This window comes from Nothoprocta perdicaria, unplaced genomic scaffold, assembly GCF_003342845.1.
Source record: "Nothoprocta perdicaria isolate Ctin4 unplaced genomic scaffold, notPer1 scaffold_189, whole genome shotgun sequence".
Classification (NCBI taxonomy): domain Eukaryota; kingdom Metazoa; phylum Chordata; class Aves; order Tinamiformes; family Tinamidae; genus Nothoprocta; species Nothoprocta perdicaria.
Window position 1 is genome coordinate 1,053,578 of NW_020455082.1, and position 26,370 is coordinate 1,079,947.

A 26,370-nucleotide genomic window follows, 5' to 3' on the forward strand; every position below is an offset into this window, starting at 1 on the left:
GCCGGGGCTGCGGGCGCCGCCGCGGGAAGGGGCGGAGGGGCCGGACGCCACGGTGAGCGGCGGGGCGGCAGGGGGGCTCCGGGGCCGCTTGTGGCTCTGCGGGCTCGGGCGCCCTTCCCGGAGGAGCGGCTCCCGCCGGGCTTGCCGGGGAGGGAGCCCCCGGCGCTGCCCGGCACGGGGCCCGGGCAGCCGGGCTCTGCTGCGGGGGGTGACTGGGCGTTGCGTCCCGCGCGGCTGCTGGGGCTGGCGGGGCCGGGACGGCCGGGCCCCTCCGCCTCGCGGAGCTGCGGAGCCCCTGGGGGCCGCCGGGCCGGGGCCGCCTCCCTGTCCCGGCCTGTGGCTCCTCGGAGCTTCCTCCGGCCCGAGGTCGCTCCGTGCGGCTCACCGGAGCCCCCCCGGGCTGCCCCGGGTCGCCTCTCCCGCGGGCAGAACGGAGCATTGGCGGTTCTTGCTCCTGTGGAGCTGCTGGGTGTTGCAACCGCAGCCTCTGCTCGGAGGCAGGGCCCTGGGCAGCGAAACCGGCCTCCCGTGGGCTGCGTTTGTCCAAGGGAAATTATGGGAATTCCCCCGCTTGGGAATAGCGGAGCTGGAGGGGGTGAGAACACCGGCTGTGGTGCTGGTGTCAGTCACTCCCGTGGATGGTTTCTTGGGAATTCCTCTCACCTGGAGGAGGGAGCACAGCCAGGGGGATGTGCCGGGTCTGCCAGCACCAGGCGCTGCCCTGACCTGGATTAACCGCTGGAATACTGGGAGAAATAACCACACTTGGTGGGATGTGCTTAGGATCGCATATTTTTGTTGCCTGTGAGTGAAGCTCGCTGGGATGGGGTGGTATCTGTGGCTTAAAAAACACTATAAAAATATATCCTCCTGAGAAGCCCATAGAGACCCAGGTCTGTTTGTAAACTCTGGAATGGGACCCAGGTGGACATTGAGGGGCCTGTCCTTCCACGCTCCGATAAGCCCTGATGAGCCCTTGTGCGCAGGCAGGGCAGCTCGTGGGCAGATCTGCTGCGGGTCGGGAAGCTGTTTGGCTGCTGAAGAGCCTCGTGTCCTCGTGGGCCTCCTGATTTGGCTTTATCTTGAGCCTCCCTGTCGTAGGCCTAGGAGGGTCCTGAAGAGAGGGCAGGAGAGAGGAGCTCGTGTCCTGCTGCTGCACTAACCCTCTGGTAACGAGTCCGGCTCTGATTGTGACAGAGCAAATCCCTTGCTCTGTCCTCGCTCCTAAGTTGCCTCTCGCTTAGTCAATAATCTCTGGGGTGGTGGCTCCTCAATGGGGGTAGGATTAAGCAAGTTTGTGTTTCTGCGACTGCTTTGTTCCCCCTCCGCTCCAGAGCAAGCAGGAAATTCCCCGTGCGTGCGATATCAAAGCTGCTCCCGGGATCTGGGCACCGGAGTGTGAGGGCACAACCCCGGGCTGCCCTGGGGCTGGGGGCAGAGAACCGAGGAGGAGATTGCCCCTGTTCCGCCGCCCCGGTGACCCTCCTGTCCCTGTTGGGAGCAGCTGGTGCCCGGCAGCCTCTTTCTTCGGCCTTGCAGGTGGCAGAACCGCTGCGCGTGCGAGGAGGCCAGCGGGCCCCGGCAGAGCAGGTTGCGTTACCCGGTTCACCCCAGGGCAGAAGCGGCGCTCGGAGCCCTTTGATGTTTACCCTCTCCTTCGGCACCGCCAGGCAGCGGTGATAACGTGTTTCTGAGGGCTAAGCAACGGGCTGCCCTGCAATCTACGCTCCTCCAATCTTCTCCCCATCTTCTTTTCTCTTATGTAAAAGCAAAAATACCTGATGACTACCTCTGCTAACATTGAACTTTGTTCTGTTTCCTGATATAGGCTCTCTTGCCTTTTAAGAACATCATTCATGAAACTTGCATAAGTTGTTTTCGCCGTGCGAGCGTTTCATCCGAGTGGTAAGATTATCTTATAGTGCTGTTATGAAGAGTGAGTCACGAGCCCTGCCGTGGCAGGTGCATCTCTGCAAAGACTGTGCTTAGGCTGAAATTTCATATAACAGAGCAAATAATTACAGGGTGCCTGTAATCTTGCTGCTCCTCCCCAGGTAAACATTACAATTGATTATGTGCTGCGGATCGGGCACAGAAGCTGCAATGAGCAGGAGAGAAGTGCTCGTAACGCTGACAGCTTCTCAGAGGTTGCAAGTCCAAAGGGTAATGAGCCTGAACCCTATAGCAGGTTATAATAATGTTCTTGATTAGTTTTCAATCACTGTTATGCCTCCAGTTGTCTTTCAAACTTTCTTGTGGCCCCTTGCAGTGGAATCAAGTAGCATCTTTGAGAGGTTGTCCTTTGAGGACAGAAATTGCCCTTTGTGTTCTCATTGTTTGGTCTAAGAGGTGGTGAGCTTTGGAGTTAAAGTGGGGTGGATTTTCTCCTTGGAAAAAGGGGATTTATATGTTCAAATCTTGTGTGAAGGTCCAGTAACCAACCTAGAGAGCTTGTAGAGCTGACTTTGCTGCTTTGGCAAATGCCCTGGATCTTGCTGCGTGGTTGCTTGTGAAACGCATCTATTGACTTCACGGGTCATTGCTAGCATCTCTTGGTTGGGCTCACTGTGAGCTTTGGAGGAGCAGATTGATAAAATGCCTGGGAGGATTGTGCAAGCCCCGGTTGTGCAACACCGCTGCATACGTAACTGCTTGAGGTAAGAGAAGCAACTTAATCTTGTAATGGGGAGGAAAAATAGTGTCAAGTACCTTCTGCTTATGTGGACCACGTTAGGGTGGGAGGGCAGAGCTGGAGAACTGCAGTTTTTGTAGCTCAGCCTCTCCCTTTTATCCTCTGTGTTATCGTTCTCTGCTTGGGCGATGTTTCCCTGGAGGTTTGAGGCTGCCTCCTTGCTCACCCCGTGGCTTTGTCCCCTTCATGGGATCACCATGTTTCACAGGCTTTTGGAGAAATGAAACAAGGTTCAGGTGGCCTTGCTTGCAGCAGGTGGGGGTGTTGGCAGGGTGACACTCTTAATAGAATAGCCCAGTGCAGAGCCCAGGCCCGTGACCTGAAGGAGAGGTCTCGGCGAGTTACTGCAACCTGGTACCGCGTGTGGGGATTGTGCAACCGCATCTAGGATCCTTACAGTGACGCGGGAGACATGGAAGCAGTTTAGATGTTACGTGCCTGTGCCTAGATGAAAGCTACCTTGTAAATACAAAATGCTCCAATTCCATTCATATAGATCCTAGTTTTATTAAAATCCACAGAACCTACAGTTCCAACCTGAGGTGTCTGCAGTCCTTAAATCTTTTTTTTTAGGGTCTTTTTAGCTGTGTTCCTCTGCTCTTCAGCTGGTGGGTTCAATGGATACCTTTCAAACGAGCAGTGTCGAGGGATTTTGCCAAGAAAATGCTGTGGCAGAAGAAATCTGTGGCTACCAGCCCTTTCTGTAGTGTTTCTGTAGTGTAGCAGCCACAGACAAAATGACTCAAACCATCGTTGAAGAGGTGCCAGGGCAACTGAGCATGTGGTTCTGCCATGGGCACATCATTTTTTGGGTGTAAAGGAAGTAATGAGCTGCCCTTGGGAGTCGAGGGTTCAAGGATTCAAGATGTTAGCAGGGGTGCAACCCCATTCCCTTTTCAAAGTGTGCCTGTAGCGGGATGCTCAGTGGTCCTGTTGTGGGAAGGAGATGGCATGAGCAATATTAGCTGACACAGGAGCAGGACCTGCAGTTCTCGGGCTTTGTTTATGCTGCAAACCTCAATGCTTGTTCTTGTGTTCCAGCTCGCGCTCATCTGCGTGGAGGCAGCTGCTTGAGTGTTTTGAGATGGTGAGATGCTTCTCATCCTTGTTCAGAGCTTGCGATAAGAACTTTTTCCTGGTCAAGAAAGGTGTGATTAAGTAGTTATGGGTTGCTTTCTCTTAAGACGACCTGACTGTGTTAAGATATATGTTGGATAATGCCTTAAATCCTTCTTTTCAGTGTTATGGTATAGTCCTATCTTGGCACACCCACAAAATAGAGTTGCCTCCTGCCGCCCTAAAACCATTTTTCTTGTTCTTCCTTTGCTTTTATAACTCTTCTGCTGGCCTTGAATGATATCTGTGGGCCAATGCACCACTGAAAGCCCAAACAAACAGCGTTTCTAGCTCCAGACTGACTGATGGGCATTTTACTTCTTTCTTGTGCCTAAAATAGAAACATTGCCAATCCCTGAGCTGTTGTGTCAAGGCCTGATTAGAAGAGACCTTGTGTGGAGAGAGTAATTTCTTGTACTTCTTTCCAAAGAAGCATCTTTGAGTTGTGTGCTTTCTTTTTACCCTGTTTTGATATGATCTTGCAGCCAAGTATCAAGTCAGATATTGAGGCTGATGGGTGAGGAGGGCTCCCTGCCACGTGTCTTCCCTTAGTACCTGTGTGCAGGTCTCTTGCTAATACTGCAACGCTGGCAAGAAGAGAAATCTTCAGTGCAGCAGGTGAGAAAAGGGAGTCAGAAGAGAGGAGGCACAGCAGCCTGGATATAAATATCATCTCACCGCCAGCACTTCTGTGACTTTTACTGTTGACCCTTCTCCTTGAGGGAAGGGGCATGTGGTGACATGTGAGCACGTGCGTCTAGGGAATTGTGTGGGTCCTTCTCAGTCAGAGAAAGGGAGCTTGCAGGCTGCTGAAACGCTTTGGTTCTGCTTTTTGAGTGGTTTCTGTGCTGAGTCAGTGACACAAGGGCCATCATGTGGCTGCCGAGAGGCACCTCCTGCCAAGTCATCTCAGCAATGTTGGATTGTTCTGTGCGAGGCCCTTGCTGGAAGCCTGATGTGGAGGAAGCCGGTCTGAAAGAGCTGGCAGCTTTCTGAGTGTATTTTGCTTTTAGACTCGCAGAGGCTCCTGTTTGCGAGGAGCCAGAAAGCAGTCGCTTGGTGAGTGCTCTCGCTGGCTGTGCACGGGCCACCTGCCAGGGATGATGCTGCTGCTCCAGGACTCGTGGCTGCTGCTGAGAGGGGAGCAGTGGGATCCTCCTGGGGCAGGTTTGGCTTTAAAGCAGTCACTGGGTGTCCCCCTGCCCCGGGCAGTTGGCTGGGACCATTTGGACTTTGCTGCTGGCTAGCTGAGGCTTGGCTGGCTGCTCCATGTGGAGCTCTGTCCGAATGTGTCCGGGGGTACCCGTGTGAGCAGCATGGCAATTGGTGACACTGCGTGTGCTCGGCTGACCTGCTTCCTCACATCACCTGGTTGTCCCAGATTTTTCTGTGTGCTTATTGCAAAACAGAGCCCCTGCCTCCAGCTCCTGCATTTATATCATCTCCAAGTGTCCAAAGGGTGCTGCTGCTGCTGCTCAGTGCCGGTTCTGGAAGCTCCACAGACAGCTCGGCAAAACAGGGTGCGAAAATAAAAGGTGAGAGGCCTGGGAGATGGGAGCGTAGCCGCTGGGCTGCAGCAGCAGCTCTGCTTATTGCTGCACGGGCGTGCGGGGATCCTGAGGAAACATCTGCCTCGTTGAGTCCATCGTGTAGGCGATCCTTGTCCTGGGGCAGGAACCAAGAGCCGGGCTGGGCCTGGGATAAGCGGAGATCGTTGTCCGAGCTGCGAGCGGTTCCGGCGTGGTTGGGCAGCGCGAGGCCGGGTCTGGTCGGCGCTCACCCTCCTCCTTTCTCTCTTGTTGAGAGCAGGGCTGACTTGGGTTTAGAGCAGTGCAGGTCGGAGGAGAGACAGGGCAGAGCTGGGGCACTGCCTTTGGCAGCAGGGGTCACAGGCTCCCGTCCTGCTGCCAAACTGGGAAGCAAAATTGTCCCGAGATGCTTGAAACCAAGAGCCAACTTCTGCACAAAGCATGAGTTTAGCTTCAGAGCTGGCCTTGCTTGGCCGTTAGAAGATACTCCAAACGGTTGTGACTTATGGTGACATCCTTAAATTTGTCAAAAAGCTGGTAACTCAGGGGTTTCCCTATGAGCTTGATGCTCTGTCTGCTAGTTGGAGCTGGAGGGGCTTGGAGAACTTCTGCTGCATTATTTCTTACTGCTACCATGAGCTGTGTGCACGAGAGTAATAGATGGTGACAGAAGACTTGTTTTTTAGAGTACTTCCCATTCAATCTTGCTTTGTTCTATTGCAGTAGACTCCAGTAGAAGTTTTACTCATATTTTAATTCCATATTAACCCTGCGATGTGATAATGCCTTCAGTCCATGTGGGGATCTTGAGAGATTGAGGATGCTTGGCACTGACAAGTAGTCAAGTGGTTTGCTTCAAGGCTGTGCATTAGAGTTAAAAATATCATTTTTTTAGTATAAAAATGAAATGCGCTTGTCTAGCAGCATAAAGATGCGCAGAGAGGTTTCTTTGTGCATTGCATGACTGAGAGCTGCTGTATGTCAAGTGAAGTCCCAGCTTCAAAAGAGGCGTTTAAGGGCTCAGAAGCTGTGCTTAAATACAGCGCTGCCTGGCTGCAGTCTTCCATAGTGCCCTGCATGACATAGATGCCTTGCATCTTGCCTGAGACTGACTTTTCCAGGAGATCCTGTGTGTATAAAAAAGGATTGAGAACTAGAACAAAGATTTATAGAGGAAAATGCAATTCTTGTCTTGATTGAAGATACAGCAAGGGATGTGTTAGGGATTTTCCACTTCTGCCTCATATTTTATTTTTTCTCTTTAAACAAACAAATTCTGATTATATAAGTTTTTTTTTTTTTTTTCTGGAGAGTGCAGAATTTCACAGATAAACTGCAAGGAAGAATCAGGTTCTCCTTCTCTGGTACTTGGAGAAGGATATGCAGTTGGAAATGAAGGATGTGCAGTTGAAAATGAATTGCTGTGAGTGTCTGGAAAGCCCTTGTTAGAACCAGCAAGGTGAGATGGAGATAAATAGAGATAAAAAAACAATTTTACTGGGTGTTGAAGTGAGCTACAGGAGTAGTTCCGGAGTTATAACAACCTTTGAAAAATGAACTGTGAAATGAAATTCCACATCCTTTGTATTTCTGTTGCTACATCTAAGCAAATCTTTTAGGGAAAAAACAACTACCTGTAACTATGTTATCGGACGCGGGTGACTGAATCATAACGTCCAGGGCCAGGCAGTGACAGCCGTCCGAGTGGCAGCAGTTTGTGGCTTTGGTTCCATCACTCGAGGATGGCTCTGGCTCTTCCAGGGTTGGAGGCTGCCGTGTGGCCTCTGTGCCCTGGAAATTTGTGAATGAAGAGCGGAGAGTTGGGTGTCCTTCCATGCCGAAGCAGGGCCTGGTGTGGGTGCTGGACCCCAGTGCCTTGGGCTCGGTGCTCCCCCGGCCGGCCCTGCAGCTGCAGGGCTCCCCTTTGAAGCGCCGCAGGGTCGCGGCGCGGTGAAGGCTGGAGATAGGGAGGCTGCCTCCCCCGTGTGTGTCCGCGCCGCATTCCTGAAACGCGGCCTCCCAAGGGTGCCTCCTGCCAGGGCTCTGCTCCCTCCTCGGCCGCCTCGGAGCACAACGCACCTCTGCGAGGTCTGGGCCGCCTCTTCCCTCTCTCCTGGGAGCCTCCGCCGCTCTGGGCGCGGAGTCGCTGTTGCAGACGGTGTCCTGGCCTTGATGATTAGCCCCTGCGCTTGTTTTCTTGCCCCTTGCCAAGCAAGTTGGCTGCTGCCCGTATCGGAGCTATGGGGAGCTGGGGGTGAGTTGCATGCGCAGCCTGCGCACTGCTGCAGCTGGCGGCTGCTCGTGAGGATGTCCAGCTCGAAACTCCCCTGCACGTGTGGCCTGTTGTGAAGAAGTGCTGCTGTGCTCGGTGCAAGGGCCAGCTGCGCAGAAGATCAGCTGCTTGGTGCCCAGGAGGAGGAGGAGGTGGGAAGGGGTTGAACTGGGTGCAGCATTTGTCCAAAACCTGGCTAAGGTGGTTGCTTCCAACCTGGGATGTTCAAGGCTGCCTCTGTCCACAGCATAGTCCCGGCCTCTTGCTGTGGCCTGTGCTGTAATGTTCACATCCAAATGCACAATCTTGAGGCTACAGTGATCTCTACTCTGTATTGCATCTGCTGTCTTCTCAACCCTTCTCCTTGCTGCCCCATTGGATGCCCCACTAAAACTCAAAGCTTGACGTCCTTGTCCCAGAGCAGAAATCTTAGTGTGGTTATTGCCACAGGAAAAATATTGTCAAGGAGAGGTAATTAGAAGGGACTGATGCCATTCCTTGAACCCAGCCTTGAGGCTAAACTTACTAGTGTGTTCATCATTGTTCGGTTCGAGTGAAAGTGGCACCCTGGTGTGTTTTGGGCAAAGGACTTGGCTTGAGCTGTCCTTGAAGAAATGCCCCGTGCAGTGTGGGAGAGGTTTACGCGGACAGCCTGTGTTTGGACCCTGCTTTCTCGCCCTGCTCTTGCAGAAGGACGAGGGCTGTGCTGTGTTAGGCAGCGGCGGTGGCTTTGGCAGCGCTCGTGGGCTCGTGGCCACGAGACAGGAGCAGCTCGAGGCTGCGAGAGCCAGAACGGGGTGCGAGAGGATGGGCTGCCTGGTAGCCTCGGGTCTCCTCACAGGTGAGACCAGGTGGCATCAAGGAGGGAGTAAAGAGCATCCCCTTAGTCGCTGATGGGCTTCTTGGGGAGTTATCAAACCCAAATGTGGAGGAGGAGAGGGTCTCTGCTGTGAGCTGGGGGGTGTTGGCAGGTAAATTGCAGTTGTGGATGTTTCACCGAACAGTTTAGTCTACGGTTGTGTGGAAATAGCGCCCGACTGTTGCTTGGCTCTGCAAGGCTGTCTGCAAGGGAGAACAGGGTGACCTGGAGCTCGGGTAGAGAAACAGGTATCTGGCTGTTCAGCATCAGCAGGGCACGAAAAGGGAGGCAGAAAGCCCCTCGTACCTGGAGGCCCAATGCCACCGTGCGTGTGTCTGCAGGAGTTGGGCTGCACCTTGCTAGGAGCAACAGCGAGCGGACAACAGGGCCAAGAGAGGAGCGGAGAGGCGGCCGTTGTGTTGGTTCTGATGGGAGAAAAAGCTGAGCTGCAGTGAAGACCTGAACAAACTGCGCAAGGAGCCGTGAGCTGGGAGCTCTTCAGTGCTGACCGATCTTCGTTCCCACCCGGGCGAGATGCCCCATGGCGACTGCTGCCCCGGGTTGTGGTGTTCCCGCCTGGCATCCTTTGGCACGTCTGGTATTTCGGGCAGTTTGTCAGTACTGGGCAGCGCGGCCCCGGGCCGGCGGCGGGAGCGCCGCTCTGGCAGGCGATGCAGGGTAAAGCAGAGGCTGTTCCTTCCGCTCCCAACAAACTCGGAGCCAGAGGGAGGTCTGGGAGCTGCAGGAATTGACATTCCTGGCTTGTCTGGGTGCTTGAAATCACAGGCTTGGAAGCAATAACTTTACTGATATTTTTCCTCTTTGTTTGCCCCTCTCCTCTCTGCCTTTCCAGCCCCTGTGGCTTCAAGTCCTCAGCAAGTCTCCCTCATTAGCACTCCGTTCCTATGCAGCTCCTTCCTTTTTTGTCCAGATTTCTGAATGCATTACTATAACATGAAACTTGAAACAGTTTTTCCTGACACAGCTTGATGTTTGAGTCCCCTATTGCAAAGTTGTCCCAAAGCTTTTGGCTGGTAGGCACCGTTGTGCTGAACAGGCTAATTCTCTTCTCGCTGCTCTGCCAAGTGCTCTCTTCGTTCTCTCGAATAGCACTTCAGCAGCCCTGAGTCTTTTTTTCTTTTTTTTTTTTTCCCCTCTTTGCATGCAAGTTCAAATGTCCATGGTCTCCTGCATTGGCAGCCTGCCCAAGCACAAGGCAAGAGTCACTTTGCCCTTATGGATCAAGTTTGGAGTTAACTATCTGTTTGCTTGGACAGAGCACGTCCTTGCACAGCGTGGGGCTAATCTTCCCATCTGGACTGTGGTCCGCAGGGTTCAGCGCTTGGCAAAGCCGCGGGGCAGGCAGGGATCACGGGGCTCCCCTAGGACCACGGGGCCACGGGCAGGTCCTTGCCATCCCACACTGTGACAACGGCCACGGGTGAGTTAAAGCTCTGCTCCGGTTTCCCCCAGGGAGCTGCTGTGAGAGCCTCATCCTGCCTCATGGGGCTGTGGTGAAGGTTCCTTTGTGTTCACAGCATCTCTGGATGGGACCGTGCAAGCGATGGGGCTGGATGTGGCACCGTGAGGTCCTGCCAGGCTGCTGTGGGCCAGTAAGAACAAGCAACCAACTCCCTGAAGGCACTTTGCTGGTTGACATTCAGAGGTCTGCTTTCCAGAAGTTTTTCTTCATGTGGATTGTGATGTGGAAGAAACGGAGAATGGGAGGTGATAAGGGACCAATGAAGTTAAAAGTTAACTAGGTGCATACACCAGCAAGGGACATGTAAGGGCTTGGAGGGTGTGGAAGGGGTGTGGGACAGCGGGGCGCAACAGTAAATAGGATATGTTTGCAGCTTTGCTGTTGTGACAGCCTGATGTAGGGACACTCACAGGCATGTGCTGGAAAATCCTGCTTGAAAACATTGGGAGCTACTGGGCTCCCTAGGACAGAGTCTGTGTGAGGGATGCGAAAGGATGATCTCGAGGGCCCTTAGTGCTGGTGTTTTTTCTCTTCTTCTGTGACTTTTTGTGACTGCTCTTGTTGACTTGCTGTTCTTTCTTTCCAGGTTCTCTGATCGTCATGGGGGATGCTGGCGTGAAACAAACGGTTTCTACTCCAGATAGTCCTGCCGAGCAAGACTCCCTTTTCAGCATGACTGACCTGTTTCTCATCTCGCTCATCACTGGACTTTTGACGTACTGGTTCTTCTTCCGCAAGAAGAAGGAAGAAGTCCCTGAGCTTCCCAAAATCTCACCAGTGTAAGTAACAGCTCTGAAACTATGTAGAGTAAGGGTGGCTTCCAGTCTTGCTTATCTGACCACAAAGTCACTCTTGCTTTTCATGTCCCACTCAGGATTCCTAGATCACTTGTACAGCTTGATTCTCTCTGGGTTTGTTCCCAGGCTTCTGGGAGAAGGAGAGCTGCTTTCCGTATTTGATATTTAGGTGATACTTCTAGCACTGGCTTTTCACTCTGGTTCTGTGCACAATACAGCACTTAGTATTTCTTTTGCCTTGCAATCTGAGGAATTACTTTTCCCCCTCCCAAGAGGTGGATGTCTTCTGCAGTTGCTGTTGTGGTTTTAAAGATCTCCTTTCTGAGCACTGTGTGCTGCTGGTGGGTCCTTGGAGGCTACAGAAACACTCAGCCATGCAGGAGGAAGCTGCGCAAGTCCTGAGATGCGGGAATGGCTTAGCTGGATGCTGCTCTGGGTGTCAGGGAAGGGCACCATGTGAGCTCTTGCTGAAGGATAATCAAGGGCCATCTTGCTGAAGGATAATCATTAACAGCCATATTTGGATGACTGCATCCTGTGACGTGACTCTCCTGGTGCCATTCAGGTTCGATTCCATGAAGTTCAGTCATATCAGTGCTGTGCTTGCTTACCAAGTAAAGGGAGTTGATCCCAAAGTGCACTTCTCCCCACTCATGTTTCCTTTAATTTGCTTATTTGTCTTGCAGTGCAGAAGTCCCTGTGGAAGAGCTGGGCTGCACTGCTACCTTATCCCATTCCTTGGCCCAAGTTAATAATTTTGCTTTCCCTAGACAAAGCAAGAAAAAGCTCTAAAAGCCCCCATCTATACTGCAAAGTGCTTAGGGATTGTTTTTGTGGTTTTTGTTAACGTTTCTGATAAGTCATATTAAATAAACCTGGAGAAAGGTAGTTTTACTTTTAAGCAGTTTTCTCATTTATCAGTCTTATGTACACTTATCTATGAAAAGAAAAAATAGTGTTTTGGGAGCTAGAAGATAGTTCCTTCCAGCTTAGCAGTTCTTGTGAAACATGCTCGACTTTGAGGCCGGGTCGCTGTAGCAGCAGGAGGTTGAATTTGGTGATGAGAGGGGCCTTGTTTGCACCCTGTCTTCTGCAAAATGATTAGGGCCAGGAACGAGCAGCGTTGGTGGAGATTTAGGTGTGCTCAGTTCCTTGTCTCACCCAGGTACCAAACTTCCTAGCAGTTTTCTGCTGTGTCTTTTTTAGGAGCACTTTGTAGCAAAGATGTAGTAAATTGCCTTGTCTTGATAAGGGCAATAAACTAAAGCTTGAAACTCCCTTAAGGGGAGACCTTGAGAGGTGGCTTTGCGCATTCTCTCTCCTGCCAGCATTTTGGGATCTGTTCCCTGTGCAGATGAAACTTCCTCCAGATTGAAGGCCAGCCGGGTGCCTGACTGCTTCAGCATTAGTCTGGCTGCTTGTGCTTGCAGCGTCAGACCTTCAGGGTAGGTAACTGCCCCGTATTTGTAACACAGGGTGCAAATTCTTCTTGGGTCCCCACTGTCCTGAGAGAATTTGCTTGACTCTGCAATGTAGAGATGAAACAAAAGGGAGAAATTACATCTGGCTCCTCACGTCGTGTTCCAGACTTCACGTGCTGTTGCCCGTGCAAGGCAGTGTGCAGGAACTGCCTTTCTCCACATGGCTTCGCAGCGGGTGCCACTCTGAAACGAAGGGCTGAGCAGAAGTACGTCTTGGCAAAGAGCTTACTCAAGAGAGCAAGGGTTACAGCACAGCATGGAAAGAAGCTGTGGCAGGAAATGTTCATAGGCCGGTCAGATAAGGACGCCTGGTCACGTGCCAGGGAGCCTCAGTTCTGTTACCTTGTGTGTAAAATCAAGTTAAATCAAACACAGCAAGTGGCTGTGAGTCCCTTATCTCTTCTCAGACTTCCGTATCTCCCGTAGTGAGCTTTCACTTATCAAGGCTCATCCTCTGGTGTTGTCTTGTGGATCATAATTGAGAAGGACCGGGTTGGGTGTCCTCTTGTCTGCATTGATCAGGCCAACTCTGACAATTGGGCAGAGCCGTCTGCTCAAAGGCCAGACTGGGATCCCGGATCTGTTGTGAAATCCTCCGGTAAAGGTGAGAGTAGCACATGGATCAGTGCAAACAGCCTGCTGTGAACTTGGCTGTACGCACTGGTATTGCAGGAGGACAGAAAGTACTTCTTTTTCTGGCTGGGAGTTGTTTAAAGGGAAGAAATGTCCCTGGCTGTGGTATCCCGTGGCAGAGTTCCTGTGCCCAGGCAGGTGTATGTGAAGCTGATAGAGGCCTGACTGGCTGTTCATTCCTTCTTCTCTGTCTTATCTTGGGAATTTAAATTGTTGATTCAATCAGTCTCCCTCTTGTGCCTGCCTCTCATCTCATGTTGTGATGAGAGGTGAAGTTGGCTGGAGAAACAGGACCAGCAACCTGAAATTAGATCCACCCAGAACAGATTGTCCCGGAGAGCTCCTGTGCTCGTGGTTCTTGTGATGCCCCCATCCCAAATTACACATAGCTCTTCCAGAGACTGCTGTGGCATTGCAGAGCGATCAGGCTTGGCCATCCCTCACAGGTGCTTGTTGCTGCCTTGCCCACAACCCGAGGTCCCGCTGCAAGACTTCTGCCTGAGGATGCAGCCGATGCTTTTGGCTTTGAGCCTTCTCCTGGGCTTTGTGAGCTCTGTCTGTGCTGTGCGTTAGTCCCCAGTGGGGTCTCGTGGCCTCCTGTGTCTGCTTGGGAGATGGATGTCAGAGAGCACTGGCTGAAGTCGAAATGCATTCAGGGCACTGAGGAGGGACAGCACCTTGTGAAGCTGATAACCATGTGGGAAAGTCGAGGTTGCTGCAGACTTGGCGTGTGCCATACTGTGTTTTGAAGAAATGAGAGTGGTTCATTTCAAATGACAAATGAAGAGGGAAGGGGAAGCCTGGTGTGTGTTTTTCTCATGCAATAAATCTGACCCTGCTGTTGCAGCACCGCTCTGGTCATTGCAGTACAGGCAGCATGGTCCTGTAAGCCAGTGCTGTGGCTGGCAGTGTATTTGCCCTCAGGGATGGAGACAGCAGCTTCCTGCAGGTTTTGCAGAATTGCTTTATGAGATACTTGGAGTTGGAAGGGAAGTGAGCGGGTAAAATAAGGCTGCTCAGCAGGAGGGAAGGAAATCCAGATGCTGCCCTTGAATCTGGGGTGGAATTTCCGTGCTGGTAAACAAGAAGATGCCCTGAATGAGCAAGATGCAGGGTCACACTGTCTGCAGTGCCCTGGGCCGGCCAGAGAGAGACATTTCCTGGGGAGACAGGGCCAGGTTCGTGTGCAGGGCAGGGAAGCTGGCTCAGAAAACACAGGACACCCGGGCTGTGGAGGCAGAGAGCCTGGATCTTAAGAGACGTTCCTTTTCTTCATCGCTTTCTCTGCTGCTCTGCCTCGACTCAAACTGTCCTGAATTACATTTTCTAGTGGGCGATGCACTCCAGTTCTTGATTTCAAGCTCGGCCGTGAAAGATCACGGGAGGAAAGTCATGAAAAGCAATCTGGATGCGGCCACTTTCTGTAATGGGCGTGCTACAAACGGGGGAATGTGAACAGGCTCTCGGATCTGAGCACCAGGACGGAGCCCGGTGCCCCGCGCAGCCCAGCGGCCGAGGAGCTCCGTGGTGTATCCAGAGAAGGAGCTGCCGCCGCCACTGCTGCTGCCTACAGAAGAAATGCTGCCCGGTGGGAGAGCGTGTTCTGGATGGCATCTGGGTTGGATTCCTCGTGCGTGGCTCCCTTCAGCCTTGCGGCCTGGGGAGGGCCCTCTTTTACCCCAGCAACGCATCTTCAGCTGTAGCTACAGCTCAGACCCTTGTGGAGCGCTTGACTTTGCAGAGAAACGGAGCTCTTTTCCCGCCTGAAGCCTTGAGAGCCTGGGCAGAATTCACGTATTTAAAGGCCTCAAGCATTCAGGATGCCACAAACCTCTGTCAGCGCCGTGTATCTGCGCCTGGGGCTGGCCGGGATCCCACCGCCTGAAGATCACTTGCATTTTGACCGTTTTCAGACTTAATTGAAACCACTGGGGCGCTCCGCGGCAGCCTGCGCCGCAGATGGAGTTACAGGGAAAGGCTCTTGATCTCTGTGCAGCTGGGCTGGGGCGACTGCGCTTTCCTCTTGGTGGCGGTGCCGGGGAATGCGCTAATTGTTTGTCTTCTTCATCTCTGCTGCCTCCTGTTTCTCAATCACGGGTTTCATTCTCACGTCCCTGCTCTGGAGTTAGGCAGACGGTTCCCCTTGGGAGACCTGGTGAGACAGCTTGGTGCGTTCGGTGCCTACTCCTCCCTTCCCTCCGTCTACAACATTGTTTGGGGCAGAAATTGGCTTATCTCTCTCCTGCAGCTCCAGAGAAATTCGCTCCCTGGTGCCTATAGGGCTTCCTGTTGCAGGAATCGCTCCAGCTTCTTAGCCTGATTAGCTCTCCGTGCTGCCTCTGTGTGCTGGAGAGGGAGAGACCATCTCTAATTTAATTTAATAGGATCCTGAAGAGAACAAACTCCTTTAAGCCGCCTCCGTAGCGGCACTGCCAGTTACCCTTAATGTTGCTCACGCAGCGTCTGGAACCGTTTCATTCAGCTACGCGATTTACTTATTTTCCTTTTCACAAACAGGAATATATATAAAAGCAGCTGTGATATAAACAGTTGCCAAGGTGACGAGGATGGGGGAGGGTTTTGTGTCCCGTCCCCCGCTTTTCCACGCCGTGGGAGCGGGAAGCTGCGGGGAATCCTGGGAGGTTCCATTCTTGACTCCCAATTCCTTTCTGCCACCGCTGCCAGATGTTGCCGCGTCGCGGGGCTGCGCGGAGGCGCCCGGGGACTCCCGAGGCCTCGAGCCGGGGATCCGAGCGGTCCGGCCCGCTCCTGCTATGACCCGTGCCAGGACCTTTTGTGCAGGCGCCCCGCTCCTTAACAAAAGGCTGCCGTTTGGCTTTGATGCCCACGAGGAGCCGAATGGAAAGGCCCATGCGCGGGTTTCCGCAGAGCTAAGTTGGATCCTTCCCCCCGGCCCCGGCGCTCTTTGTTTGCGCTTGCCCGTCCCGCGCCATGGGCTGCGCGTCCTCGGCTCCGCGCGACGAGGCGGCCGTGGCCAGGTGAGTTACCCGCCCGAGCGGCACAGGGAGCTGCCGGGCGAGCCGCCGCGGGGTGCAGGGGCAGGAGCAGTGGGGAGAGGCGCAGCGGGGCTGCGGGTGCAGCAGGGTATGAGCAGCACCCAGGCTCGCTGCTCGCTTGGGATGCACGCGTGCCTTGGGGAGCGCTCCAAATGCGCTCCCTGCGGCGGAGCCGTTGATCAGCCTGCCAAGCTGCTTCTCCTCCCCAAATACGAGAGCCCCAAGACTCTTGGCTCCAGCACCAGGGACGGGCCGTCAGTGCAAGCCACAGGCCAGGTTCAGCAGTGGGGGTACCCCCACCGTTCCACCTGCTGCTCCCCGTCCCGTATTGCCTGCGCTCGCCAGGCTGTGCGAGCTGCCCCCGTCGAAAGCAGTGCTTGTGTCACCCCCCTCTTCAGCACCTGCCTGCTTGCAGCTTAGTCTCGCAAGGAGCCATCCTGACAAAGGAGTTTCAGGGAGTTGTGCAGCTTTTTTTCTTTTTTTCCCCTCCTCCTTTTCTGAAGGCAGACTCATTATTTCTGCTGTGCGAGCCATGGGCTCTTCTTTGCCTCAGCATTGTAATGCTACGTTGCTTAATTTGAAAATGCAGACTGACTCCATCTGCATGATTTCCCTTTTGAAAGGAGCTTGTTGAAAGGCTCGAAACTGATTTTTTTTTTTTCTCTCAGTTTAAACATTTTTTTTCATCAAGTGACCCCACAGCTGTTTTAATTGGATATAATTAGCAGAGGGCTGTGAAATGGGTTTACCATGGGGGCAAAACTAAGCGCGAGCTTGCTCTGGTGAGCCCAGGCCCCTGTTTGGGTGGTAGCATGGGCAGGGCGAGGGCTGCTCCCTGAAAGCTGCTGGTGGTGTTCCTGGTACAGGGTGGATCCCACCCCCGGGAGGCTGTTAACAAGGGGGCACAAAGCAGCTCCTTCCTGAGAGCACATCTTCCTTGGGACGCCTTTTGGGGAGCTCTTCCCTGCAAATTCGTGGTGTACTGCGGGTGCTCAGAGCTGTCGGGCTTAGTTGTGGAGCTCCTTGTTACGTCTGGGTAGAAAGGGGTGCTTGAAGAGATGTCTTGCTGACTGTCCCCTGCCTTCCTCCTCTGTCTGTGGGCTCTGCAAATGTCTCGGCACATCCTCAGAAATCCCTCCCTCTGGGCTGCAGAGTTTAGGAAATTGTTAGTGAGCTCTGCACATTCTTGTGTGGGCCAGAGCCAAAACCATTTGTTGTTTCTTCTTACATTTTTTTAATTTCTTTTTGCCTAGAGGCTTCTCTCTTCCCACAGGAGACGCAGCTTTGCGTTCTTCCATTGTGAAAGAGAAATGGGAATAGATCCCACGTTCCTCTGCTACTGAAGCTCCAGTGGGGAAGAGAGCAAGGGAGCTCCTGACGCTTGTCTTCCTTGCTTGAGGAGACCCCAGCGTCTGGTCTGACTGTAGCTGGAGCCACCTCTGCCTCTGGAGGGTCCTGTGCTGCCCCTGATCCCTGCCAGGGCTCAGTCGCTTTTGCAGCCTGACGCTAAAATACCATGAGTGTGCTTAGGGTAATTAAGCTCTTAATTCCCTTGGCTCTCTACTTAATGGAGTAGCTGAAATCATGTGAATCTGTGGATGGGTTTGACCCTGCTGTGGCTTATTCCTCTTTTCAGCTAGCAAAAGCCGCCTCCATGCCGTAACGCAACGTGCTTTGTGCCAGAGAAGCTCGGTGGAGCAGAAATTCCAGTGTGGGAACGAGGCCTGCAAGCCCCAGAGGGCAGCAGTCCCCCCGCCAGAGACTGCAGCTCTGATGGACCACAGAGGGTCTCCATGTGTCCGTCTGCTCCCTGCGGCGCTCCAGGATTTTTGTCTGGCAGATGCTGGGATGCTCTGTTTTAAGCGGCTGGTTTCTCTTTCTTTAAGCTCCATCTGCCTTCAAGAGCAGCCCTCCCAAAATGCCAGTGGGAAGGTGCACTGTGACCTACTAAAAGGCTGATGGCAGTGGGGTTTATTTGTATAATTGTGTCTTCAAGCTCTTCCTCGTCAAGAACTGAGATTTACTCTTGTAGGGTGGTTTTGTTTTCTAGGTCTCTGAGAGCCTGTTAGAACGGGGTAAACTTGCCTGCATTTAATGGACTTTCTCACCACTTCAGGCAGCATTCTTGAGATCTGATACATTTTGGGTAGTCACTTTTTCACCCCTTGCCTGTTCCTGTGAATGAACGTATTCACCTGAAAGGAGGTTCCTCTTGTCTTGCAGAGCATCTCCAGTGAGAGACAGCAGCTTCATTGAGAAGATGAAGAAGACGGTAAGCATCCCGCTCCGAGAGGCTGACGTGGCTGCTGGACCTCTTGGCCTTCCCGGTTGCCTCTGGTGACCATCTAGCTCTTAGCAGGAGGGAGCTGCTTGCACATGGAGGCGACCTGAGCAAAGAGCTTTCAGCAGACTGTGCCTGAAAGTTGTTCTTAAAATGTAAACGACAGAGGGAGGCTGTGGTGAGAATGTGTAATACGACCTCCAAGTCAGGAGCAAAATGGTAGAGACTTTAAAGACTTCAGCTGGTGGCTCTTACCTGTATTTGATTCCCAAATGCTTACTCTGGAATGGGAATTGTATGCAGAAAAGTAGCCTGTGACTCTGCTGAGCTGGATATAAAGCAGAGGAAGAAGCGAGGGCTGAGTTGCAGCTCATGCCTCCTGATCCCAGGCATTTCTTTTGACATGATGCGCTTCCTCCAGGTCTTTCTACTAAATGAGTAATCGCCACTTAACAGAGATTTCTTCTTTTAACCAGGGACGAAACATCGTGGTTTTCTACGGTTCCCAAACGGGTACAGCAGAGGAGTTTGCCAATCGCCTCTCCAAAGATGCTCATCGTTATGGCCTCCGGGGCATGGCAGCTGATCCAGAGGAGTATGACTTGGTAAATTAGCTGTGAATGTGTCCTTGGGATAAGCAATATCCATTTAGTGTCCCCTATAAAAAACAAATTAGTCTGGTCAAGGATTATGCTCTGGGATACCAGAGTTTCACTATTCCTCCAGAGTAGTAGTAGTGCAGAAGGAATATCCTCCGGGATACTCTGGAGTGAAACTCTGGAGGAAATTGGATCAGTTTGAGACCCACAGAGATGGGCTAAGCCCTTGCCAGGTTATGGATTTGAGGTGAGCGTTGCAATGCAACTGGAAAAGAGAGTAGTCTCAGGTGTTTGGGAATCACAAGTCATCTGCTGGTAGCTTGCTGCTTGCTCCATATTCCTTCTCCAATTAGAACTGGTCTCAGACCACTGCAATCACCTTACATAGAGGCACTGACAAACTCTGTCATGGTGTTTTATGGAATAAACACTGTTTCTGGTCCCTTAAAGCGTGCTGGAAAATCCCATGGCTTTTTCTCGCAGTTTGGAGAGGATGTTTAGCTTTGTTTCTCTTGCCATTTCAGGTGGGTTGGGCCTTTCCCACTGCCTTTTATAATCGTCCGTTTGATGTTATGCAGTGCTCTTCCACACAACAGTGGTGTGGGATCAGGCTTGCTTGATAACCATGTTCTGGGATCCCTGAGGGTTTATTCTTTGCTCTGATTCCAGTCCGACCTGAGTCGCCTATCTGAGATCGACAAGTCTTTAGCAGTGTTCTGCATGGCCACGTACGGTGAGGGAGATCCTACGGACAATGCCCAAGACTTCTACGACTGGCTGCAGGAGACGGACGCTGACTTGTCAGGTCTCCGGTTTGCGGTAAGCCGTTTGACTCTGGCTTGTGCTGCGTTTGGGCAGGAAAGTCAAAGCCTTCCAGCCACTTCAGTGCGACTTGGGTAAAGGTCCAAAGTGGTGTGCGCGCCTTGTATGCCTGTGTTGGATACAATCCCTGTTGTCTTCCTGTACAAGCCTGGATGTTTGCAAACGTGTCTGGGGGCTTTAAGTACAGCTGCTGGAGAGCTCTCTCCGTGCCCTAAATCATAAGGGTTTGCTGGTGTTATTTTGCCACAGACAGCCCCGCAGGCTTTGAATGTGAGGTCTGTAAATGAGTTACAGGCTGCTGCTGCTGTTCACAAGCTAATTGAGCAGCCCTTGGCCAGATCTTCCACAAATTAAATCCCTTGGAGCGTGCAGCTCTTTTTCTGTACTGAACTGAATTGAATAATTGGCTGAGATACAGCTACCTCACCTAAACCCCAGCCAAATTCCTTAGGCAGCATCACAATTGCAAATGAGGAGAAAACCCAGTGCTGGAGATGCTGAGCTGCTCGCTCTAATGCAAGCAGCAAATATTTGTTGAGCGGTTTGTGGGTGGGAAGGGTCAGCAACTGGTGTCCAGGAAATCCAGGTGCTTTTGGTTCTTAGGAGAGACAGTGCAGGCAATTCTTGTATGTGCATCTTGTTGATATGCATGATATGCATGAGCTTTACCTTGTGGGAGGTGGTGGTAGTGACTAGACACTGTCTTGGAACTCTTGTGCAAACTCAGTAGTGAGTTCTTGCCAAAGAACTTCCCAAATCACTGATGGGGATCAGGGGAATTTTATTCCATCTATTGCAGGCTCTTTCTTCAGAATCTTTTGCTACGTGCTACTGACTAGAGGAGGGGAGAAGCCCAATCCCCAGTTATCCACATTGGTTAATGTTTTCTTCCAGGTGTTTGGGCTGGGGAACAAGACTTACGAGCACTTCAATGCCATGGGAAAGTACGTGGACAAGAGACTGGAGGAGCTAGGAGCTCAGCGCATCTTTGAACTTGGGCAGGGAGATGATGATGGCAAGTGAGTAGCTTGAAGGGATGGTCCAGTTGGCTAATGTTGAAGGGCCATTGGCAGGGATTTGGCTCTGCTACTTGAACTAAGGCAGGTGTAAACTCCATAGAGTGCGGATGTGTCTCTGAGGATGCCTCTGCTTGCTCTTGCTCCCACAAAGACTACCAGATCTGTCGTGCATCCAGAGTGTTATGGGGAATCTTGAATCTGGGGCAATCCCAATTTGCTTTCAATGATTGCAGTTACGTGCTCAGCAAAGCTGAGCTGGTACCAGCTGGTACCAGCTCAACCTCGGAAATTACATTCGCCTGTGGTTTTGCAGCCAAAGGCTGCAAGATAGTGGTGTGTTTTTTGTGGGAGGCTCTGTGCGCGGGAACATAAGCTTTGCCAGGCTGAGCCTCTGTTTTAGAGAAGTGGCTGCAGATGGTGCCAGGAGTGGACAGCAGGGAGCTGAGCTGGGTGAAAACGAAGTCTTAATAACCAAGCCTTACTTGGCAGACCTGGTGGAGCAAAAGGTGGCTGCTGTAGCAGCAGTTCCTTCCTGTCCTCTTAATGATCTGAAGGTGTTCTCCTGGTGATCCATGGGCATATGGAAGTACCAAAACTACCCACACAACGTACAAGGGCAAATACCACATTAAAGGTGGAAGTCTCTAGGGATCTTGTTGTTCCACTGGGAAAACCCCTTTTTTTTTCTCCCTGATTATTGAATCTCTCTCTTGTCCTGAATAGCCTGGAAGAAGACTTCATTACCTGGCGAGAGCAGTTCTGGCCAGCAGTGTGTGAGCACTTTGGAGTGGAGGCTACAGGAGAAGAGTCCAGGTCAGTGTGGGGTGGATTCTCCTGGGGGCAGAGATCAGATCAGCCACCCTTGACCAGCAGCCGTCCATGAGCACTGAACTGCTGTCCCCTCTCCTCTGTGCTGCTTCCCCTTCCAGCCTTGAGAGGCACACATGGAGTGGATCAGTGAGCAGGGCTGTTTGGCCTAAGTTTGTCCTGGTGCAAGTTTGAATACAGCTCTGGATTCATGTCCTGAACGGGCAGTGTGTTGGGTTTAGTTCCTGTGTTCTGCTGGGTAGCAGTGCTCCCAGCAAAGCAGGTGGTTTCTCATGTTTTGGACTTTGTCATCTCTGGGCTCTCTAATCTGTTCCCTAGTACTTAGGAGTACCCTTATATCCCTAGGGAGGGGTGAAGGGAGTACTGTGGTATTTGCTGTAGCAAATAGAGCAGAGCAGGTGATGATTCCTACTTGTGGTTTGTGGTTTGACGTTTTTCTCTCTCCTTTTCTGCTGACTTTCCAGCATCCGCCAGTACGAGCTGGTGGTGCACACAGATGTGAACATGAGCAAGGTCTACACTGGCGAGATGGGCCGGCTCAAGAGCTATGAGAACCAGAAGCCGTAAGTACCCGGCGGCCCTGGGCAGCGCGTCTCCGGGCCGGTCTTTGGGCATTGGGGTCCTTGATGCTTCTAATGACACATGATGTGTGGTCAGTGTTGTTTGTATAAAGCAGATAGACATCTAACAGTTACCACTTGCCCCAGAGGAGGGGTTCACATCCCCTCAAGGCCTCCCAGGGGATCCCCAATTAATAAATCATTAGTGCTGGGAAGGCAGCTGTGTTCACATGTGTTGTTTTGCAGACTTATTTTAATCCCTTCACATTAGGATTGGTGGGAGGGGGACTGATTGCTTCTCCCTTTCAGGGCCTCAGTGGCCTCATTCTCCCTGTTGGGCTGGTAAGATTTTAGTTGCAGGGTCTGTTTCTTAAGGTCAGTCGCAGATTTTCTCCTCCAGAGGTGCCTAACATGACTGCTTGTGGCCTGGCAGTGAGGATACTGATTATGTAAATAGCTGCATCCTGAAATATTGTTTTGAGATGTGATATTCCCTCTGACTATTGCATCTCTTGTTCTTAATGGGGCAGAAGCTGTCAGCTGCAGGGCTGTGCTTAGAAGCAAAATACTTGTTTTTCTGCTAGGCTCAGGATTCAGATTCCGCTTAGGTGGATTTTGAAACGTTATCATGAGGACACTGTGGCCAAATTGTATGGGCCTGCCCTGGTGACAGGGGGAGTGTGCCCGGATAAAAGCAGCTCTCTGTGACCCTGCAAGAGAGTAACCCCAGTCCCCAAATCCTTGTCTTTGCAGCCCATTCGATGCCAAGAATCCTTTCCTGGCCCCAGTCACGGTGAACCGCAAGCTGAACAAGGGTGGAGAGCGACACCTCATGCACCTGGAGCTGGATATCTCCAATTCCAAAATCAGGTATTTTCCTAAAACAGACCAGACCATTTTTTTTCCAGAGGAGGCAGGCTGCACAAGAAAGCAAGAGCAGGGATGTGGCACTGGCCTCGTTGAACACTTCTAAGGAGACCTAGTTCTCATAGTTCCCTACTGCTGCCGCCACTCTAGGCTGCTATACTGCATATTGGGGCTTTCTCCCAGTTCTTGGGATGTGCATGGAAATACCAGTTATCTGCCCTGCGCCTCTCCAGGGCCAGGTGCACCTATTTGTCGTATTTGAGCAGTCCCAGCAGCAGGAATTCTCTAGGAGCTGTCTGAGAGCAGGAGTAGCAGAGATACTGTGAAAGAGGGGAGAATCAGTGGTGGTTCATGTTTGGATTTGCCTGGCCTGGCTGTACTGGGTGTGGGGGAACAGTGAAGGGTGTTCTTTAAAAACCTCTTGCTGGTGTAAACCTTTGGGCATGATTGTGAGAAAGCCATTAGCCTAGGTTGGTCAATAAAGGCAATTACTGAAGAGGTTTTGGGCAGAGATTTTTGACACTTGTTAGCTGGAGACTTGGCCTCTTCCTGCAGGACATTTAGTGTCATTGAAGTCTCTGGCAAAACTGGCTTTACTTCAGAGCTTCCCTGTGAATGACCTGCATCTCGGAAACTATAATTCCACAGCAATTCTTTCCTGTTCCATCTGCCTGCTCTCTGGGGTCCCTGCTTCTGCAGGAGCTGTGCAGCAGGTCACATCTCAGCTGTCTGTTGTACAACCCACTTGTCTAGCTGGACAGATGGGGCTTGATGTGGGTGAGAAGTGCTCTGGCGTTTCAGTCCTCTCCTTGCTCTCATGCCAGGTATGAGTCTGGGGACCACGTGGCTGTGTACCCAGCCAACGACTCCTCGCTGGTGAACCAGATTGGCGAGATTCTGCAGACCGATCTGGATACAATCATGTCCCTAAATAATTTGGATGGTGAGTAGAATGGATCACTTCTAAGCATCATCAGTTCTCCTTCAGTCATGGCAGCTGCTTTTAACACCAGTGGAGGAGTCAGACCTCATAGGGCGTCTCCGGTCAAAGAAATTTCTCAGCAACAGTGAATTTGAGGCCACGTTAGCAGCATTGACACGGAGCCTACTTGCTGAGAACCAGCTGAAGTGGGTCACTTGTGAAACTTGCCTGGTCTGTGTATTCAACAGCAAATTATGTAACGACACTTGCGTCATTACAGAGCACCAGCCCGCCAGCTCTCCCCTTTGCCACAGCAACCTCGAGCTCAGCAGAGACCTTCCTTTCAGACACTGTTACTCGGTCCCTTGACTAGGCACCGGTGTGTTGTTGTTCAGCCCACTGCTGGGTTGAACTGCCAGGATAGAGAATTTTTCAGTGTCTTTCTTGGATGATATCCCTGAGATATTGTCCAAGAAATCTCTGCCATAACAGGATGCAATTGCTAATTTTCTTTCTCTCTTGGACAAAGAGCTTTTCTTGAATGACATTCCTAGCATGGGAGGGAGAGGGCAACTGCCATCTCGTTGCCGTATGGGAAGAGTGATGCCCAACCAGAGACAGGAGAGGCCTGTTAGCTGGAGAGCTGAGCGCTTGTTTCTGGAGAGAACTCCTTGGTGTTAATGCAGTGTTGGAGTCTGCAGACCCCTGTGCAGTGTCGCAGACTGTCTGCCTTTGCATGCTCATTCCTGTGCATCGTGATTGCTAAACTGAGTGGCTTGAGGTTTTGATTGCTGACATTTATCCTTCGCAAGAACACTATGAGCGCAAGTGTCAATGGCTAAAGGAGGCAAAGGGCACTGGAGGCCAGAAAGCTTAAGAGTCTGAGGCCAAAATAGCCATCCAGAACTGTGTCCTTGCTTGTCCTGGGAGTTTGCTGGGTGCCTCTGTGCCAAGAGCTCTCTCTAGAAACTTGTTCCCTCTCTCTGCCTGAACTTCAGGGTCCAAGATATGCTATCTTCTAGGCCCTGCCTTCTGGATCACCTTCCCAAAGTGTCTCTGAGCAGCGTGACTTTCTCTGGAAGCCGGGAAGAAAAAAAAAAACGGGGCATTGCAGTGCATGGAGCTGACAGCCTTGGAGCAAGACATGTCAGTGGAAAGACTGTGATGTGCAGGCAGTTCTGTTCTTAACTCCTGTGTTTTTGGATGAGCTGCAGTATCGCTGCCCTAGCCTGAATGTCTGTTGCCAGCCTTGTAAAAAGGAGGATGATGACCTGAGCCCTTACTGTTTGCAGCATGCATGCCTATCTTGGGCAGAGATCCCCCCGTCGGGGAACATCCTGTATTTTTTTTGCTGATAACCTGTCAGACAACATGTGTAAAACAGAAAGGAAAGGGCTATTGGGAGATGCAGCCCTCTGGAGAGGGAGCTGGCCTCTGCTGATGCTTCTGTCATGTGGCATGGCTGAGTAGTCAGGGCTTTGGCCAACAGGCCAATTCAGCCATCCTCTCCAAAGGCATTTCCCTGCTCTGTCTTTCACAGATTCTCCTGCATGTAGTTGATGGCATGAAATTTCCAAGAAAAGAAGATGCAGTTGCTGACTTTCTCTCTCTTTCTTCCTCCTCTAGAGGAATCCAATAAGAAACATCCCTTCCCCTGCCCCACGTCCTACCGGACAGCCCTTACCTACTACCTGGACATCACCAATCCGCCTCGCACCAACGTCCTCTACGAGCTGGCTCAATACGCCACGGAGCCCGGCGAGCAGGAGCAGCTCCGCAAAATGGCCTCGTCTGCTGCAGAGGGCAAGGTGGGAGCTGCAGCTTTCCCGGCAAAGCTGTGGGGTTGAGCTGGGTGATGGGCCTGGGTGCTGTGGGATTCCCAGAAGGAATCCAGGATTGTCGAGCCGCGCGCTCGGAGAGCTGCAGGGAGCATTTGCCAGTCACGCGGGGACGTTCTCACGTGTGTGCCCTCCTTGCCCGCAGGCTCTCTACCTCAGCTGGGTGGTGGAGGCCCGCAGGAACATCCTGGCCATCCTGCAGGACATGCCCTCCCTGCGGCCCCCCATCGACCACCTGTGCGAGCTCCTGCCTCGCCTGCAGGCCCGCTACTACTCCATCGCCTCCTCCTCCAAGGTGAGCTTGCTGGGAACCTCTGCCAGGCCCACGGAAAGGCCTCGCTTCCAGGGGGAGGCTGCTGCTCGTGGGAATCCCTTGTCTTCAGCCCCACAGGGGCATGGGCTCAGCTGGGGACACTGGGAATTTCTCCTAGAAACCTTCTCTGGGAGAAGGGTAGTTCTGCTTTCTTCCCTGTATGAGAAGGGGCTATCCCAGCTTCTGTGGGACCTGCAGCGGGAGATGGTGTGTGCCATGTCACAGCAGGCTGTGCCCTGATACCATCGTCCTCCCTGCAATCCAGCTGTTCTCTGCCATACACCTTGTTTTCAGGACTCGGAAGCGAGGTGATGGTGCACGAGTTGATCGGGATTTGTCCTTTACTTTGTGGCCTGAAGCTCTGGCCATGCTTGGGGAAGCTTGGGAACAAGACAGGAGACCTGTGTGCGTGCTTGGAAGTTTCATCTGCTGGGGAAGATTA

At 52.2% G+C, this 26,370-nt stretch overlaps 1 protein-coding gene across 10 annotated transcripts in view; it reads left to right on the plus strand.

Moving 5' to 3' along the window:
• LOC112945373 (NADPH--cytochrome P450 reductase) overlaps nt 1–26,370 on the plus strand; it is a 34,601-nt gene that overhangs the window by 5,714 nt on the left and 2,517 nt on the right. Inside the window, exons 1-13 of one of the 10 annotated variants that reach the window (XM_026036945.1) lie at nt 21–52; nt 1,829–1,905; nt 10,538–10,730; nt 18,103–18,151; nt 18,637–18,765; nt 19,429–19,578; nt 20,476–20,600; nt 21,324–21,413; nt 21,893–21,991; nt 22,742–22,858; nt 23,680–23,798; nt 25,404–25,585; nt 25,761–25,910. In XM_026036945.1, the coding sequence (XP_025892730.1) occupies nt 10,552–10,730; nt 18,103–18,151; nt 18,637–18,765; nt 19,429–19,578; nt 20,476–20,600; nt 21,324–21,413; nt 21,893–21,991; nt 22,742–22,858; nt 23,680–23,798; nt 25,404–25,585; nt 25,761–25,910 (1,389 nt within the window). In that variant the 5' untranslated portion in view covers nt 21–52; nt 1,829–1,905; nt 10,538–10,551. The other 9 variants (XM_026036949.1, XM_026036946.1, XM_026036951.1 and 6 more) reach the window with 9 other exon arrangements.